This window comes from Diceros bicornis, chromosome 22, assembly GCF_020826845.1.
Source record: "Diceros bicornis minor isolate mBicDic1 chromosome 22, mDicBic1.mat.cur, whole genome shotgun sequence".
Taxonomy (NCBI): Eukaryota; Metazoa; Chordata; class Mammalia; order Perissodactyla; family Rhinocerotidae; genus Diceros; species Diceros bicornis.
In genome coordinates, this window is record NC_080761.1 from 22559099 (window position 1) to 22576986 (window position 17888).

General features: G+C 36.1%; 1 protein-coding gene across 19 annotated transcripts in view; it reads left to right on the plus strand.

The window, feature by feature from the left end:
• TRPM3 (transient receptor potential cation channel subfamily M member 3) overlaps positions 1 to 17888 on the plus strand; it is a 791340-nt gene that overhangs the window by 537835 nt on the left and 235617 nt on the right. For all 19 annotated transcript variants that reach the window (XM_058565673.1, XM_058565675.1, XM_058565677.1 and 16 more), the window contains exons 4-5: positions 6423 to 6636; positions 11066 to 11190. In XM_058565673.1, coding sequence (XP_058421656.1) covers positions 6423 to 6636; positions 11066 to 11190 — 339 coding nt within the window. The remainder of the gene's footprint in view (positions 1 to 6422; positions 6637 to 11065; positions 11191 to 17888) is intronic.

Here is a 17888-nt window from a genome sequence, read left to right on the forward strand (position 1 = left end):
CATTAGGAAGATTTCTTGTTATTTGTAAGGTGATCCCTTAGCAATTAATGAGCTCACAAGTAGGCATCAAATTGCTTCTCTTGACAACCAAAATAGCTCGTAATTTCAAATCACATTGACCATTTAGCAGGAATTGACTAATTGCTCTGGGCACAACCATTTATGACCTTGAAGCTGCTGATTCGGCATATGAGTTAGCTTTATATTACAAGCACCTGGAGAGCTTACTGAACAACCTGATTTTTATGGGTAATGAGAATATAATTTTAAAAATGAAATCTTCAGATAATCGTAAAGTGTCATTTTATCCCTTAGTTTTAATTATCCTCTTATCCCCAAACCATTTCCTTAAATTGCCAAACAACACCACAACAAAAAATAAGAAATTGATTAAGTACTTTTTTTTTCTTATCTTGCCTTTTATTCTCTAAGGGAAGGGCACTGTAAATCATAGATAATGCCCAACATCAAAGGACCAGGGACACCCAGTATTTGTGTTATTTATCAGCTTCTGGATAATCAGGGGTGGGCGGTGGTTAATCACATGTTGCTTTGCTTTGTATAGGAATTAGTCCCGGTCAAGAGGGAGTAGGTGGTTGGAGATACCTTGAGTAGCTTGTCAAGGGCTCCCCTTTCCTATTTCTCAGAGCCTGAGTAATTCTTCCACTATTTCCTCCTCTTTGATTCTTCTCTTTGATTTTCATGTGAAATATTGAGTGTTCTTTCTTCCCTTTGGCCCAGTGATGAACACAAGACATACCACTCAGAATCTTTAGTGTGGGAAAAAGTTGTAATCCTTGCTACTCCTGTGGTGCCTGGGGAGCTAGTTAAAAATGCAAAGCCTCAAGTCCCACCCCAGGCCTATTGAATCAGAGCCTGCATTTTTGCAGTCCCCTGGGTGAGTTATGCACCTTAAAGTTTGAGAAGCACAGCTCAACCTAGAGTTTCCACTGTAACAGTAGCTTTAATAATGAATTAGATGAGTGGTTACTTATTAGATAATTAGCTCTGAGGTCCCAGTCACTCACCTTCCCTGGGTCTCTGTGTCCTCATCTGTAAAGCAGGAGAGTTGAATTAGATAATTTCTAGTTCCCATGATTGCTAAAATATTTCTAAGCTCCCTTTTATTTGTAAGATTGAAACTACATCATAGCCAGTACCGAAATGCTTATCAAAAATCATAGTCAGATCAGATCAAACATGGTCCCTCCCCTCAAAGATCTTGCAACATGGAGCGATAAAACTAACCAAACAACCAGAAAAAAAATACCAGACTGGGTTTGATTGAGAGTTATATTGCATCAACATGAGCTTGCATTCTCAGAACAAGTCAATAAAACCTTTGAAAGATAAGAATGATTTATGTAGATGAAAGGGGATGGACTGAGTTTTCTAGGACTTGGGGAACAGCCTTAGCCCAAATACAGAGAGAAGTGGGAAATGCCTCTAAATAGGTAGGGTAAGGCCAAATTGTGGGGGACCCTGACAGGCAGAATAGGAGTTTACATATGACATGACAATTTGAGTTGAGAGACAATATGATCAAAAAGGAATTGGAGAAGGAAGTCTGCCATTTGGTGTCTCGTTGAGAGCATGGGGTTAGAGAAGCCATTGGGACTGTTGCCACAGTCTAAACTGACATCCTAGTAAGGAGAACTTATTTTTAAAATGGCAACTGAAGGAATAGAGAGAAGGGCCCAGTTGAGAGCACCATTTTGAGAAGTGGATCTTAAGGACTCGGAGACTGTTTGGTTGTAGGTGAAGGAAAAGGAGAAGGAAGGAGAGAGAGGCATTTATATTTCTGAAGTCAAGAGCAAGGACTCTGGACTCAGATCGAGACCTGGGGTTGAATCCTGCCATCACCACTTACTAGCAGCTGAACTTGAGAACCTGATGGATCCCTTCTGTCCCCATCAGTACGATGTGGATGCTACCAACCTCCTCGGTATTGGGAGGAATCCATGAAATGATGCATATAAAGCACACAGCATGTATGGGCCTGCAACACAGTAAATACCCAGGGGTTTTGGTTTTGGTTTTTGTGGTTTTTTTCCTCAGTAGAGTTAAGAAAATGAGAACCGAGAGAAACATGTGAAGAGAGTCTACAAACAATGTGACCTTCCACAGGCCAGACACTGAGTGCCTCCATTTCTTCATCTGTAAGACAGGGAGCTGGGGACAAGGTGATCTAAGGTCATTCATTCATTCCCTCACTGGAGCACTTAATAGCTGAGTAACAAGTGTTCTGTGATCATGAACAAGCTTTTCTTAGTTTCCTAACTAGGAAAAAGATTAGGCTAATTCAAAAAGAATTTCAACATACATATTCAATAGATTTGTTGGTCATTTTCTAGTGAACTACTCACATGATCGATAAATTGATTCCTTACTGGCAAGTTGTATATGTAACTTTAGAAGCCTCAAAGCAAATTATTTACCAAGGAAGCTTATTCCTAAAAATGCATTGAGATTATTACTAGCAATTAGTATGAATAATTGAACTCCATAGTATGTTATTTAGCGAGGTTAATCTTGTTAAAATTATTACACAATCTCTGTAGTGATTGAGTATGGATTGTGATCTCTCTTCACACCATGCGAGTTAATGATGTATGCATATCCGTTCCCAGATACTAACTCTAGCTCCAAATCTCACATTATTACCTGACTAAATGAAATGTACAGGTGGGGATGCTTTTAGGCAACTTGAAGTTCCAAAGGCCACAATTACAGTTACTTTTCCTATTTTCTAAAACATTATACCGTTCTCACGTGTGCCTTCTCTAATCATGGGAATACATCTTTACAATCCTTCAGACATGTTAGGAACTGTTATCTAGGCTTGGGAGGGGCACATAATTTTAGAACTATCTTTATACTTTAGATGTTTTTCTATATTTTAAAAAGTATAATTTATATCTCACCTTAGAAGAATATGAGTCCTTATTTCATTGGTTTTTTTTTTTTAAGGAATAAAAGACTGATACATTAAAGTTGGTGAATAAGAGAACAGTAACTTAAAAAGCAATTTCTTACCACCTCTCACACTAAGCGTTCTTGGTTTGTGTAATTTGGAAGCCTGGTGAATCCCAGTTCTAGTTTATTTCACTAAATATCCCTTTATGGAATTAGCCAAAATGCTATAAATTCAATCCAGCAGAGCCACCAAATTTTAACTACTCAAGTAGCCTAGATTCAGTGTACAGGCACAGAAAACATTTTATTCTTTCATCCTGTACCATTCATTAACTAGATACTTTTCTTATAAGCAGTCACTCAGTGAGATAACATATATAACAATAAAGAAGCTTTTATTTAAGAAACTCTTGTGTTTGCTTTCACTACTGCAATACCCTCTCTCCAGCCCCAAGGCTCCTTGCATGGCACAAAGGTGCACGTTGTTGAAATTTTCTGTTGATAGACATCTGAAAGTTCTTGCCCTCTGAGTGAGAGTTTGTGCACAAAATATACCATTTCTCATCTTGTAAGCTCCAGTTAAATTCTGTTGATACAATGTACTTAGCTAAAATTGCCAACTTTTACCCTTTCCGTTCTGGAATTGATTTTTGCTAAGTAGATCAAATCAATATGGAACGAGCTTATTAGATTTCTAACGATTCTCTGGATTTCTGGTATATGTGTTTAGGAAACTAGCTCTTTGGTATTTCTTGATGCACTTTATTTTGTCAAGCTACTTTCGTATTTTGTGTGTTTACACCTCACAATTCAGTTAAATATATTTAAAATATACTTTAACACAAAAGAATTGACATATAATTTTTGAAGTTTTTACAACGAGGTCTCCCAGATCCAAAAATATGGCAATAAATTGTCATCTCCTGGATAATGTTATTTATTTATACATCCAAAAGCATATGTTTGTATGATTACATGCAGGTCTTTTCTTTTTGTGGTAATGCTACTTCAATGTTAATACTTAACAAATTCCAAAATTAATCAAAACCTTTCTCTTCTCTCCCACACAACACATAGACTTTAGAATGCTTTAACTCTGATTCCTACCACCCAGTTTATATGCTATATTATCCAGTGCTTTAGTTCTAGCCCTGTCTACCCTAAATCAGACATTATCATTTTATATTTTATAACTAATGCTTTTTTAGATTTACCATATATTTGCTAATATCTTTGTTTATCATTCTTTCTTGCATCCCAGATCATCCATTTGGGAACATGTAACTTCTGCCTGCTATATATATTTTAAAATTTCCTTCAGTGAAGTCTGCTAGAGGTAAATTCACAGTTTTGGTAGTCTGAAAATATCTGTAATTTGCTCTCATTTTGGAAAGATATTTTAGCTGCATAAAGAATGTTAAACAGATAATTTCTCTCTGCACCTTGAAGACACTGGCTTCTAGCATCCATTGTTGCTGTTGAGGAGTAGCCTTCAGTCTAATGACTGTTTCTTTGTAGGTAATCTGTCTTTTTTTCTAGCTGCTTTTGAAGGTTTTTTTTCCCCCTCCCTTTGGTGTTCCTTATGAGCTATCTATGGGTGGAGTTTCTTTTTATTTATCCTGCTTGGGATTGCTTGAGCTTCCTGGATCTGAGATAGTATCTTTCCATAATTTTGAGAAATTCCCAGCCAATATCTCTTCAAGTATTGCCTCTTCCCTGTTATCTCTTTTATTTCTATCTAGAATTCTGATTCTCTCCTCCAAGGTACTCAATTTTTCTTTTATGTTTTCAATTCCTTTGTCTTTCTAGGCTGCATCTGGTTTATTTTTCTGGATCTATTGTTAGCTTGTCTGATCTGTAGTTTGTCCATTGTATTTTTCATTTAAATTGTTACATTTTAATTTCTACAAGTTCTATTTTTGATTTTTTTTACAAATGTCTGTGGTCATTCCTTATAGTCTCTTGTTCCTTACTCATATATTCAGTCTTCTCATTTATGTTTTTTAACATATTAAATATAGCTATTTTATATTCTCTGAGCATTTCAGTATCTTGGAGGATCTTATTCTGCTATCTGTTGTTTCTTTTGGTTCTCATTCATGCTGCTTTATTTCCTTGTGTAATTTGTGATTTTGTTTTTTTCCTATGAAATGTTTACTTTCCCCTGGGAATTCTTTGAGACCTGGATTGAAGACATTCCTCCACAGAGGATTTGCATTTGCTTCTGCCAGTTATCTGGAGCCATTACCCCACTAGAACCATTTTACATTAAATACTCTGCTGTTTCTCAAACCACATTAATAGTGTGAGCGTGGACCAAAACCTGTGTGAGGGCTCACTTTTGTTTGTAAATAATCAGAGGAGAATTTTTTTTTTCCCCATCCACTCAGAATCAAGGTTGAGGCAGGCAAGTTTCCCTGCTCTCTTCTTCTGTACATCAGACTTATTTATTTTTTCTTCCTTACACCCGAGAGCAGAGCCTTTTGAAGTATCCCGACTTTATGTGGGGTCTCCCATTAGACTCTCCCATACTGCATAAAGCCATTAAAGCAGAAGCTCCAAGGTCTTCCAGGGTTTAGGAGAAACTCTCAGGGCCAAAGCCTGCTTTGGTACTTCCTTACCTCTTGAGGATCCAGCTTCCATTTTGCTTAGGAATCTGAATAATCCCTTTTCATGCCAGCTCAGCAATGCATTTCAAAAGGCTTTCAAATATATTTGCCCAGTATTTCAGTTGTTTCCAGCTAGAGATGAAATCTTTATATAGTTAAACTGAGACCTAAAGGAGTATCTATGTATACAATTTATATAGATGTTTATCATTGTATGTATTTATAGTATTTCATTTTCATATACTTATTATAACTTTATTTCCAGTTGCATCTGGTAATACCTTGATATCTGCTATGCATTTTAATTTTTTTCAACTATTCTACAAGAATAATTGGCATGCCTTTTGTCACTTTTCTTTAAAAGATAAACACTTGGTGTGTAGTTATTATAGATTTAAATAAATATAATCGACTGTTACCTTATTTTAAAATTCTCATTACATTATGTATAACTATATAATTTTTCAAAACCTCTTAAAATAATAAGGTCACAGAAACAGTTATATCTAGGTCCAGTTGGTATAAAGGGATTACTTATATTGAATGTAATAGAAACATTTGAACTGTTGCACAAATGTTAAGGTTGATAAAATATAAACATGATTTCTTCTGAGCAAAGAATTCATTCCAGGAAAAGTTGTGCTTACGCTGCATTTTAGAAAATTAAATAATTTTAAAGTTTGTAGTAATTCACAATTTCAAGAAAACTTTTTAAAATGCTGAATCCCTTTGATGAAGGCTCTTTTGGTAAAGCAATTGATTTGCCCATTTCAAAAAATATGATTTCTTGTGAGACGATTTCTTTAGCTAACTACACATATCATTGCAATCACTAAAGATGAGCAGCCACAGCCAGCCCTGCCCTGTCTCTCTAATCGATAGCCATTCTTCTTCTAGTATGTGCGAGTATCTTTTGATACAAAACCTGATCTCCTCCTACACCTGATGACCAAGGAATGGCAGTTGGAGCTTCCCAAGCTTCTCATCTCTGTCCACGGGGGCCTGCAAAATTTTGAACTCCAGCCAAAACTCAAACAAGTCTTTGGGAAAGGTCTCATCAAAGCAGCCATGACAACCGGAGCGTGGATATTCACTGGAGGGGTTAACACAGGTAATTGGAAGTGGGACAGAGAAAGACAACATAAAGCCATGAGAATGTTGTAACTAAGATAATTTTCTCCTAATATTGAATATGTTTATATTCCCCCACCTCATTCCCTACCCACGTGTGTCCACACTCACGGGTTATTTCTCCTCTTACTGATTCTCTCTCCCTCCTTTACCTAAGTGATAACTGCACTGTTACTTCTCAACCAAGAAGAATTACTTACACATAAGAAACAGGTTGGGATATTTAATACTTGACCATACAGAATTTGTAAACATGACTAATGGAATTTCACAGGGTATTTCAATACCTCAAGTTGCCAAATAAGCATACAATATTTTAATGTAAGGAATAACTTTTGCTCTAAATTGGAAGCTCTGCCTCTGTTCTTTAAGTGATTTTAAGTTTGATGCTAATAGCTTTAATTTTTATAAAATGTTCTTTCCATCTGGGACACAAATTGTGACAGTGAAGTCCGGAATATTATGTGTTTATTATTAAAAATATTTCATTAAATCTATCTCTGCACCAATAGAAGACACACCCCACTCTGATTTCCAAATAGTTTTTTCTACCTGCCAAGTGAATTTCTACATTGTGATATAGGTAGGCTGTCAAATCAGTTCTTACAAACCTACTTATAGTTAAGTGCTTATCGGCAGAGCATCATTAATGTACAACAGATAACGGAAGGGATGCCTGTAAGTTGTTTTGACATATTTCCCCAGCCTGAGTCAGAAGTGTCGATTGGAAGTGCATTAGGTAATGCTTCTGTGCGTTAATTCAAACTTGTTATAAGGCTCAAAGTCTGCACACGTGGATACATTTGCAGTTAGTGGGACATTCTAAACATAACCCTAGACCAACTAGTTATTTTTAAATAAAAGGTTATCTCAATGTTGTTTATTCTTTTGTTTGTAATATGGATGATGTCTGAGCAAGACCTGCACTCAGAAGTCTCCTTAATACCCAGAATTTCTGAACATTCAGCATGCAACTCCGTAGGAACATTTCAGCAATGAACTCTGCAGACTGCCCAAGCTCATCATTGTTACATTAAATCCTGACTCAGTCTGTAAACTGACATGATCTTAGAGTGACCTGCTCAGTCAGCTCTTCACTGTTTGTTTTGTAGTAGTCAAATATCTACAGAGCAATTTTCTTTCAACGACTGTTCAGGCTTGAGGCGCCAACTTTCACTCACAGCTTAGCAGGCATCAGACGCCTGAGATTATGGTTCTAGGTACTTTCGCTGTAAGCATTTTTGCCACAGACATCTTTGCCACAAGCATTTTTGCTGCAAACATTTTCCTTGCATAACTAATTGGCCGTAAGGCAATTTTTCCGTAAAAGATAAAATAACGAAAAATAAAAGAGCGACATTAAAAAGGATATAATGAAACCTGTAGTACATGTCTGCACTACATATAAATATTCTATCACATGCCCAGGCCTTGTATTTCACCAAATCATCTAAGCCACATTCTGTGCCAAATACCAAAATTCTGTCCATATTGTCAACCAAGGAAAAATCACTGCAATTTAAACAACAGATATTTATTTGGGCAATCAGATTTGCAATTCGGAGACACAGATATAGGCAGAAACCCAAAATGTGCTCCGGAGAAAACGAAGAAGGCAAGGATTTATAAAGACACAAAGAAATAAATCACACAGGTTGTTTTGCAAAACACGTGATTGGTCCTAGCAACAACTCTTATTCCTTGGCTATGCGTGGTTAGTTGCTAAGGCCATCTCTAAGGCAAAAAAGTTTTTATCTACAGGAGTAAGCATTTTTCTATAGGGGTAAGCATTTTTTTCTTTTCTTAAAGGAAGATCAAGAGAACAACAGTGAGACACAGCTCAAAAAGTTACATTCCAGCTGGGCAGAGACCTGGTGTATATACATAAGCCTCACTTCCTTAATGGCCTCCCAGCTCCAATTTAGAAGTCCTGACATGTGTTATTCCATTTTGTTATTGCTGTCCATAACATCAGATTCTCCACTATAAAATAGCAAAAAATCACCATTTTCAAGAAACTTACACTCCTCAGGAATCACGTAACCATTTCTTTGCTGGTGAGGGGGCAGGGGGACGGGGTTTGAGGGGGGACGGGGTTTGACTCTTCTTTTGCCTCAACTTCTAATATTGCATGATAAATTTGGTGAAGACAACATTAGAGAACAAGCTGCTGTATCTAAATTAGCTATAGAACCGGATAATTAACACTCTCGAAGACTGTTGTAAATTACTAGCCTCTTTTATGTTCCCCGTCGCTTAGTAAACTTTTGGTTTTGACGTGTGGGAGGGGTGACTAGGATTTGCAAACTGATATGTTATCATTTTCTAGCATAGTATGCATTCTGGCATCACACTCTTATTTCACACTTCCAGTAAGTTTTATCACTGTATTTTCTATCAAGTCAATAGAAATAAGAAATAACTAGTTCTATCAATCATTTTATCTTTTACGGCAAAATTGCCTTACAGCCAATTAGTTATGCAGCAAAAATGTTTTCAGCAAAGATGCCCACAACAAAGACGCTTACAGCAGAAATACCAGACGCGCAGGTTATTGTCTTTTGCTTTCCTGAGGTAATCTGCACCTCGCTTAGAGACCAACTCAAAGGTTTCTAAAGGTTCAAAAGAAATTCTTAACTATCTTCTGTTTCTGGTAACTTGGAACATTGTCGTTTTTTTCCTTTTATGAAATGCATTCAATATCAAAAAAATAATTTAGAGCACAAATTTACAAAAGAATTTACAGCAAAGTGAGGTTCTAATGGCGGCACACTCAGGTTATGTAAGAGATGGTGGTAGAATTGTGACAGATGGTGGGGCATACCATGAAGTTAAACTTCTTATCACCGTGCGGTCTATACAGAAATTGATAAATAACAATGTACACCCAAAATTACACAATGTTACAAACCTTTATGATTTCAATAAAATAATTGGAAAAAAAAAAAAACTTCTTGTCCAGGACTGGCCCCAGAGTTTTGCATATTAATAGGAAAAAATTTAACACTAATATTCACAGCTTTACTCTTGTATTTGTTTTTGTTTTGTTTTGTTTTTGTTTTACCAGGAGTCTCACTTAGAAGATCCCTAGATAAGCTACTAACTAAAATTGATATTCTTCTCAACACTCCCAGTGTAGCTCAACATGGATTAGTGGCTATTTACACTGTTTTGTTATTTCATTATTTTTAAAGGAGGCTCTTTCTATTTGATCTTATGAATATTTCAGAATGGAATTGTTTACACACGTTATGTCCTCTCCCATCATTACATTGCCTGGTGTGTTTTGTGTGCTTAGTTCAGTGCACAGTTTCTGAGCCTGTCCTCTGTGCTAACCCCTGAGGCACATGGAGATGAGTAAGACTGACCCTCCAGCCGTCCCCTCAAGGAGTTTTACTATGAGAGGAGACATCCTCATACGTGATTATGAATCACAGCAGAATACGTTAGGTGACATACTGAGCTGTTCAAGATATGCAAACTGCAATCCTGTTCAAATGGAGAAAAAAAATCAAATGCAACTCAGTTTTCATTTAGGAGATGGCACTAGGTGTGAATTTTTCCTTGAGGAATGGGTGGAATTTCGATAAGTGGAAACATCTTTTCTTAGAGAATATATTTTGTATCTTCTATAAAAATAATCATTTGAGAGAGAGGTTAAAAAATTAGAAATTGCATCTTCTTTAAATGGATTATAGAAAGATAAGAGGTAGGTTACCTACCATCTTGTAAACTGAATTTTCTCACTTTTAACTGTGGTGAGAAAGGCCATTTTGATGGGGAAGGCCATCATGACAGAAGAGGAAAACAATTAGAATGATGAAGATAAAAAGGTGTATTATATAATTTTTTAACATAAATATTCCACAGAATATGCCAACATTTTCTTTATAAGTAGACTGTCCACATTATGTGTCCATAAATAGGAAAATGAAATAAAGGTTAACAGAATCTGGGCTAAGTAACTACTCTATTTGAATGACCCTAACTCATATGCAAACTGTGGTGCAGATTTAATATCATATTATATATGGTGCTTTTTATAGGATACAGTCATGCTATTGGTTCTTAGTCATACTAACACATCATTATGCTTATAATACAATAAAAAGATTCTCTAAGTTTAAAGATTTGTATTTATTTTTTTTATAGACATTGGATGCTTTTTTTTACATGAATTAGAATAAGAAATGCATTGCTAGAGTTCATATACAAGTCCTGCTAATGTATCTATCATTAAAGCCACAAATTTATGTTCTCTCCTGAACACATGTAGTTTGTGTAGAAATTTGTCAAAATTTCATATTCAATGCATTTAACCTTGGGAGAAACAGTTATCACAATTTCCTTTAGAAGAATGGAAAGTAATTGCTTTAAAAGACAAGAGTAATAGTTGTTTTTCCTCTTAGGTGTTATTCGTCATGTTGGAGATGCCTTGAAGGACCACGCATCTAAGTCTCGGGGAAAGATATGTACCATAGGTATCGCCCCCTGGGGAATTGTGGAAAACCAGGAGGACCTGATTGGAAGAGACGTAAGTCCAGGGAGCTGCCCCTGTGTTTGACTTGTCATAGAGGCGATATCAAAAGAGTAAAATCAAATTAGAATTCAAAATATGCATATTATAGTACTCTTTTAGTCCCCACCTCCCAAAATGAAACTATGTTAGGAATTTTTATTGGGAGACTATTTATTTTCCAAAATCTATCTATGAAAACTCCATTGTCAATTCTTATGACCAAGAAAGGTCCTAAGTAAGACTACCAACTGCCCTCTTGGTTTGAATCAAGCCTAACCCATCAAATCTTGCACTTGCTGTTGGCATAGTTAGATTAAGATTAATTAACGGCACGTGATATATAGCAACGTGATCTCATTGACGGAGACATTAAATGGGGGCTCTTCTCACCCCAGGTCTCCAGCTTCTTTATTATTTGAGTGCCCTTCCCCTAGCTCAGGAAAGCTACAGGGGGAAATTCTTTCCATTCGAGCTGTGGCTTCCCTGATTGGCCTTTCTTGGGGGGAATGCTTGGGCAAGGAGTGGGCACAGCTGGGTTCTTTATTTCCTACTCTGGAACTACTCAGAAGCCCTTGACCAAACTCAGCGGGGTAACAACCTCTCTTTTCTATTCTGGCCAGAGCCACACACCGACCTATCAATCAACAATTTTGCCAGACAGAACTTGGTCTTATTTTTTCTGAGTCATCATCTGATTTTTGTTCCTTCCGGGAGTCTCTCTCTCTTTTTTTTTTTTTTAAACTACAAACAGGTCATTCCCAACCTCTCTCAGAGGGTTTTCTCTCCTACTAACCATCCAGACTTTTTCCCCTATAGAACACTTCTCAAAATTCCATTAATAGGAATTGTAGTTAAACTAGGTACACAGAGTGCCGTGCTTTACTCATTTCTTTTTTCCTCAATAATTTTAGCAATTAATTATTTATCATTGCTTGTCTACATCAGAGCAACATAGTCTCCCTTCCCAATCAAGGCCTGCCATAGAATATGACAAATGTGCTAAGTAGTTTTGTCCAAGTACCATAAGGTCTATCTGAGCCCAAAAAGAAAAAAAGAAAAAAAATCAGAAAGATTGAGAATTAACTAGTCTTTAAATGCTTTTTCTGTGTTGCATGCAATACAGTGAAACCATCAATGCAACACAATATATGCAATGTTTTTAAATGCAATGCAAAATACTTTGAATAAAAAAAATTGAATATCATGAAACGCAGTAAGCAAACACTCTTTAAATCCTTCAGAACCTTTATTTTAAGTGATAAGAAGTGTCCATATCAATGCTACCAAATTACATATAAAAACACTAATTTATCCAGAATATGTAGGGTAAGGAATGAGATGTTAGTTTTATCAGTGTAATATTCTCTTAACTAAAATTTACTGGCTGTTTTATATCACACACAAATTGAATATCTCAAGCAACAATTCCCAAAGTGTTATGTAGGCAGAACTGACTGGAAAAAGAAGCGTTACTAATTTTTTCAGAGTATCTGGTACTAGTCTTCGATGGAATATACTTGGGTTAATACTTGCCTTAGATTCCAAGTTAGCTTTTAAGTGTACGTTGATTGTGAACTAGAACAAATATATTTCCTAAAGAATTAGAATATGCTCAAGTAACCTTAATACCAAAAGCATTTAATAGTGCATCTTATTAACAAATGAGTTAACTACTTAAAATGTTATGATGATTCAGAAGTCATTTTTAAATGTTCACAGCTTCAAGATCTCTATTGTAAACCTGAGTTGTTATTATTCAATTTTGGGGCAGAGGGACCATTTTGGAACTTTGGCATTCGGATGAACTATGAATAAATGGAAGTTAATTATTTCTTTATTCAAGATAGAGTAACCAAATAATTACCTCAGTTGCCTAAACATTTACAGAGAATTCTGGTCTACTGCCTTTCTCTGTCATTTTGTTTGTTCATCTTGTAAATCCCATATAAGTACAGAAAGACAATACTTATACTACATTTACTTGCCTTGCTGAGTTGGAAGGATCATCTCTGATTCATTTTCCTCCAATTCTGCCTTTTTTTCTCTGACTTCACCTCCTCTCATGCTCTTTTTTTACTCTCCTTTTCTTCCTCTCCATATCTCTTCCCAGTTGTATGCCAATAGGAACTTATGTGTGCCTGTGCCAATGGGACTCAGTTACACTGTCTGACTTCCCAATGAAAAAATAATCTTGATCCCAGCACAGAGGGCAGAAAAAGCAACACGTATGTTCAGCAAAATGTGTACATTCATTGTCCTCGCTCACAGGGGTGTAATAAAAGCAAACCATGGCTCACAAAGATCCAAGTGAACCTGCAGAGACCATCGAGAAAAGGAAATGAAATTGGCAGGTTGAAAAGAGCACAGGAAAATCAGTTGTATTTTAGGTTTTTAGTAACTCTTTGACCAAGATTTCTTGAATTTCAACCACTCTGGAACCTTTTTCTCCCCAAATTGAGGAACTATAATACACATAGGATTTTTCAGGCTCTTGTATAATAACAGAGTTTGTTTTTCAAGTTGTAAATTATTTGGAGCAAAAGTACTGTTTTTGGTGTACAGGACTTATGACATCATTTGAGGGAAATTTTTATATGTATTTACTATTCTAATGTGATAATTAAAAAGGAATATGATGCTAGGTTGTTATAAAAAGAAGTATATGAATAAAATATTGGTGATCACTCGTGAAAATCCCCCTAAAAATCATCAAAGTAGAAAGAAGTGTTGTCTGGTAAGTTTACTACTTAACTACTTAAGTAGTTATTAAGTATGTTATTGTTATAACAATTTTCGTAGCTAGCTTAATTTAGTGCCTTTTATCCTTTTTCTTCCATTTTATGTAATTAAACTCACATGTAATAAACATAAAAAAAATAAACCTTTTAGCACAGACATCAGGTAGCAAAGAAAAAAAACTGATGTGTTATTAAAAATCTTTACCATTTCAGAATTCTATCAAAATGCAATTATTTGAAAAAATAGGATTGTTGCATTTTTGGTCAAGTCTGTGTCTATGTTCTGGAATAAAGTTGAAATGGCACAAGGTAAATGTCAAGGGAAATTAGGAAATTTACTTGAAATAAATGAAAATATAAGGATAAAAGAAAGGCTCCATTTCTTATGCCAGGTATTTTATTACAGCAGATTTATTTCCAAACTGATAGATGATATAGATCATTTTATTTCTGTGTGGCTGGCTCTCAGATAAGCACTTTTAGAAGATGAACATTCAAGTACTGCTAGAGTTAGTTTATTGATAGATGTAGTAGACACAGCAGTTGCTATTCATCTTAGAATTTGAATATCCCTTTGGAATGGCACTAGAAAGGCAAATACTGGTTCTAAAGATAAAAAAGAAAGATTAGCTTACCCTTGGGTCTGCTTCTAGATATTCTAAAGAATGTACCTCCCTCAAGTCTTATCTCTTAGCTGGACTTTGTTAGACTTTAAAGATACAGAGCATGTATCTTTGACTCCTCTGAGCCTCACACATAGTAGGTGCTCAATAAATATTGATGAAGATGGATTGGGCATGATGAAATTCAGGCTACGGAGAAAATAAATGTTATGGAAAAAAATATAATGGTAAATCTTATCTGGTTCACAACTTGACCACAACTTCATCTCTACTCACATTCCTGAGCTTGGTCATACTATAGTGATGGCATTTTTTGACCAAGCATCTGAATATAAAACTTTTTTCTTATGTAGCAACACAAGATGGGAGGTGGCTGGTGAAGGTTCTACATGTTGGGGATGGGGCAAAGAAGTGTGGAATGAGAACAGGCCTTTCTCTAACCCTTTTGAAAGATGGATGATCCACCCAACTGAGTGACAGAACTAGCCTTGATTCTTTAAATTTAAGCATCTCCCACTCTGTTTAACCAAACCTTTCAATTAATAGATCAAAACAAGAGGCTTTGGTGAGGAATAATGTGATGAATACTGAGAGAGTAATAATTTTTTGTACTGCCATTAGACATGAAAATGAATATTGTTCAGCTATTGAGGTTAACCCCACCTCTGTGATTTCTCCATATTATGCCTTCTGCCTCTTTCTTCTATCACAATCCATAATCCTACATCTCAGGCAAACTGAGCTCAAGGCTCACTTCCACAAAGATGTCTTCCCTGACTAACTTCACCCATAATGTCATATGTCATATCCATGATTATCATTCTCCCACAATGTCTTCTTCCCCAACTTAATTAAAAACTGCTCAAAAATAGGGATTAAATTGTTTGTTTTCTTTTTTCTTATTAACCACTAACGTAATACTTTGCATGAACACAAGGCATTGACATGACACTTAAAACTCTATAAGATTTGATTTCTTCACCTCTAATTGGACTGTAAAATACTTGATCTGTCTACCTTCATACAACTTCTATGAGCATAATTATAATAATAGTAATTTTAATTTATTGAGCTCTTACTTGAGGAAGTGCTCTGTGATTTCATATATTAGTCTTATGAGGTCTGTATTATCCCGTAAGGAAACTAAATAAGGATTAGAACCAAGATCCACTGTCTCCAAAGCCAGTACTCTTAACTAGTAGTATGCTAACTGATAGATAAGAAAATATTTAATGATATTATGTTTTTATTGTTAATTGAGATATTGGCAAACATCTTATGCCTGTAAATTGCACACAAAAACAGACTCAATGAGTGACCAGAGCCTTTTTCTTTGTCCCTAGAGAATCTCGATCTGGATAGATGATTAGGAACGTGTTATCACTATAAAGCCAAGAAAGAACTTCCAATGAATTATAAGTTTCATATGACTCCTTTTAGACTTAGATTCCATACTTTAGAAAGCAATCTGACCAGAATTGTTTCATGTAATTGAACAGTTTCTAAAGCCTCTATAATTTGTCTTTTCCCAAATCTAGATTAAGAAAATACATGCCAAATTAAAAATCTAGACATGATCACAAGAAAAAGCACTTTTCATTTTAACTTGAGGATGAAAATTGTGTTTGGGTAGATTTCCAACACATCATCTTATGTGGTTATTAAATTATCTTGACATTCAATGATATCTTCTATTTTCCCTAAACTATAGCTTTATTCTCAGAATTTTATAGAGTTCTTATATTTAATTGGAAAGTGTTTTTTTGATTTTTTTTGATGCCATCTTTCTATTTCAAGCCAAGAAAAATCAAGTTTAATAACGCAATTGATGGATAATTCTGGTGTAGTTGTCAACTCAGATAACTTGTCACTTATTTCTAAAGCAAGCCAAATATGACTTCATATTGTAAGCTCAGAAAACTTCCCAGTAGGGGTCCTTGCATGGAGTTTATTGGATTTCTATGATTAGGTTAGATAAGATGTATCCAGAGAATGTGAGAGGAAAAGTTCAGAGACAAGGAGACCCACCCAAGTCTGTTAGTCATATAGGAACCAAGGCTAGCTAAACCTGGCCCACACTCAGGTTCTAGGCTATATTCAAGTACACGGGGAATGCAGTTTTGGTGAAGACAGTATTGAGTGTGGATTTGGACATGTTGATTTCAAAGTTCCCTTGAAATATCTGTCTGAACGTGTCTAGCAGGACAGTGAGTATATGAGGGGGAAGCTCAGGAGCAAGTCCTGGCTACACATTTAGATTTGGAAGGCATCTGCATAGAGATGACAATTAAAGCCTTTGCGGTAGATGGGATTACCAAGGGAGACTGTGTAGAGTGAGGAAAAGGAGGGCCTACACCCGGATCCTGATACTCTCGAATATTTAATGGTTGAGCAGAGGAAAAGCAGCCTGCAAAGGAGACGCTGAGAGGTAGGAGCAAAACCAGAGAGTACTGTGGAAGCCAAGGGAAGAGTGTGCTTCAGAAGGATGGAGTGAGGGGCAGTGCCAAGTTCAACTGAGAGGCCAAGGAAGGTAAGGACTTGGAAGTGTTCATTCAGTTTATCAAGACACACATCATTGGCATCACTGGTCAAAGCTGTTTTGGAAGAATAATGAAGGGAAAAGCCATATTTCAATGGGTTGAGGAGGGAGAAGAAGTGAAGAAGTAAAGATGGCAAGTAGAGACTACTCTGTCAGAGGTTTGGCTGTGACGAGGAGAAGGGATATGAGTAACCGAAGAAAGCTGTAATTTGAGGGATTTTTTCTTCAAGGTGGGAGAGACTTGAGCTTGTTTATATGTTTATGGTAGAAAAGGAGACAGGCATAGAGAGGAGATAACTGATGAAATAAGTCCTAGAGTGGCCCTGAGGTGATGGGGTTCAGAGCTAAAGGGGAGATTGGCCATCTATACCCTTGTAACTGAAGGAGAGGAGGAAAGAATATGTATGTAAAGCATTGGTGGTGCGGTGTTTAGCCTGGAGGTTTATCATTTATCACTGAAATAATAAAATAATAACAGCAATAGTTCAACACTTTTGTAGAGCTAATAGGTATCAGCACTTTACACAGGTAGTCATTTAATTCTCATAATGGCACTCAGAAGTTATTTTAGTATCACTATCATCCTTTCCATTTTAGTGATGGTAAAACTAAAAACAAAGAGATGAAGTAACTTGCCCGGTGTTACATGACTAATAAATCATGTAGCTGGGATTTAAACCTAGGTCATCGAGCTCCCAAGACCATACCCTTACCTATTATGCAATACTACTTCTCCATAATAATAGCAGCTATCATTTATTTGAGTTCATATGTGCATTGTTCCATGAGTTTATCTCATTTAAAGCTTACAAT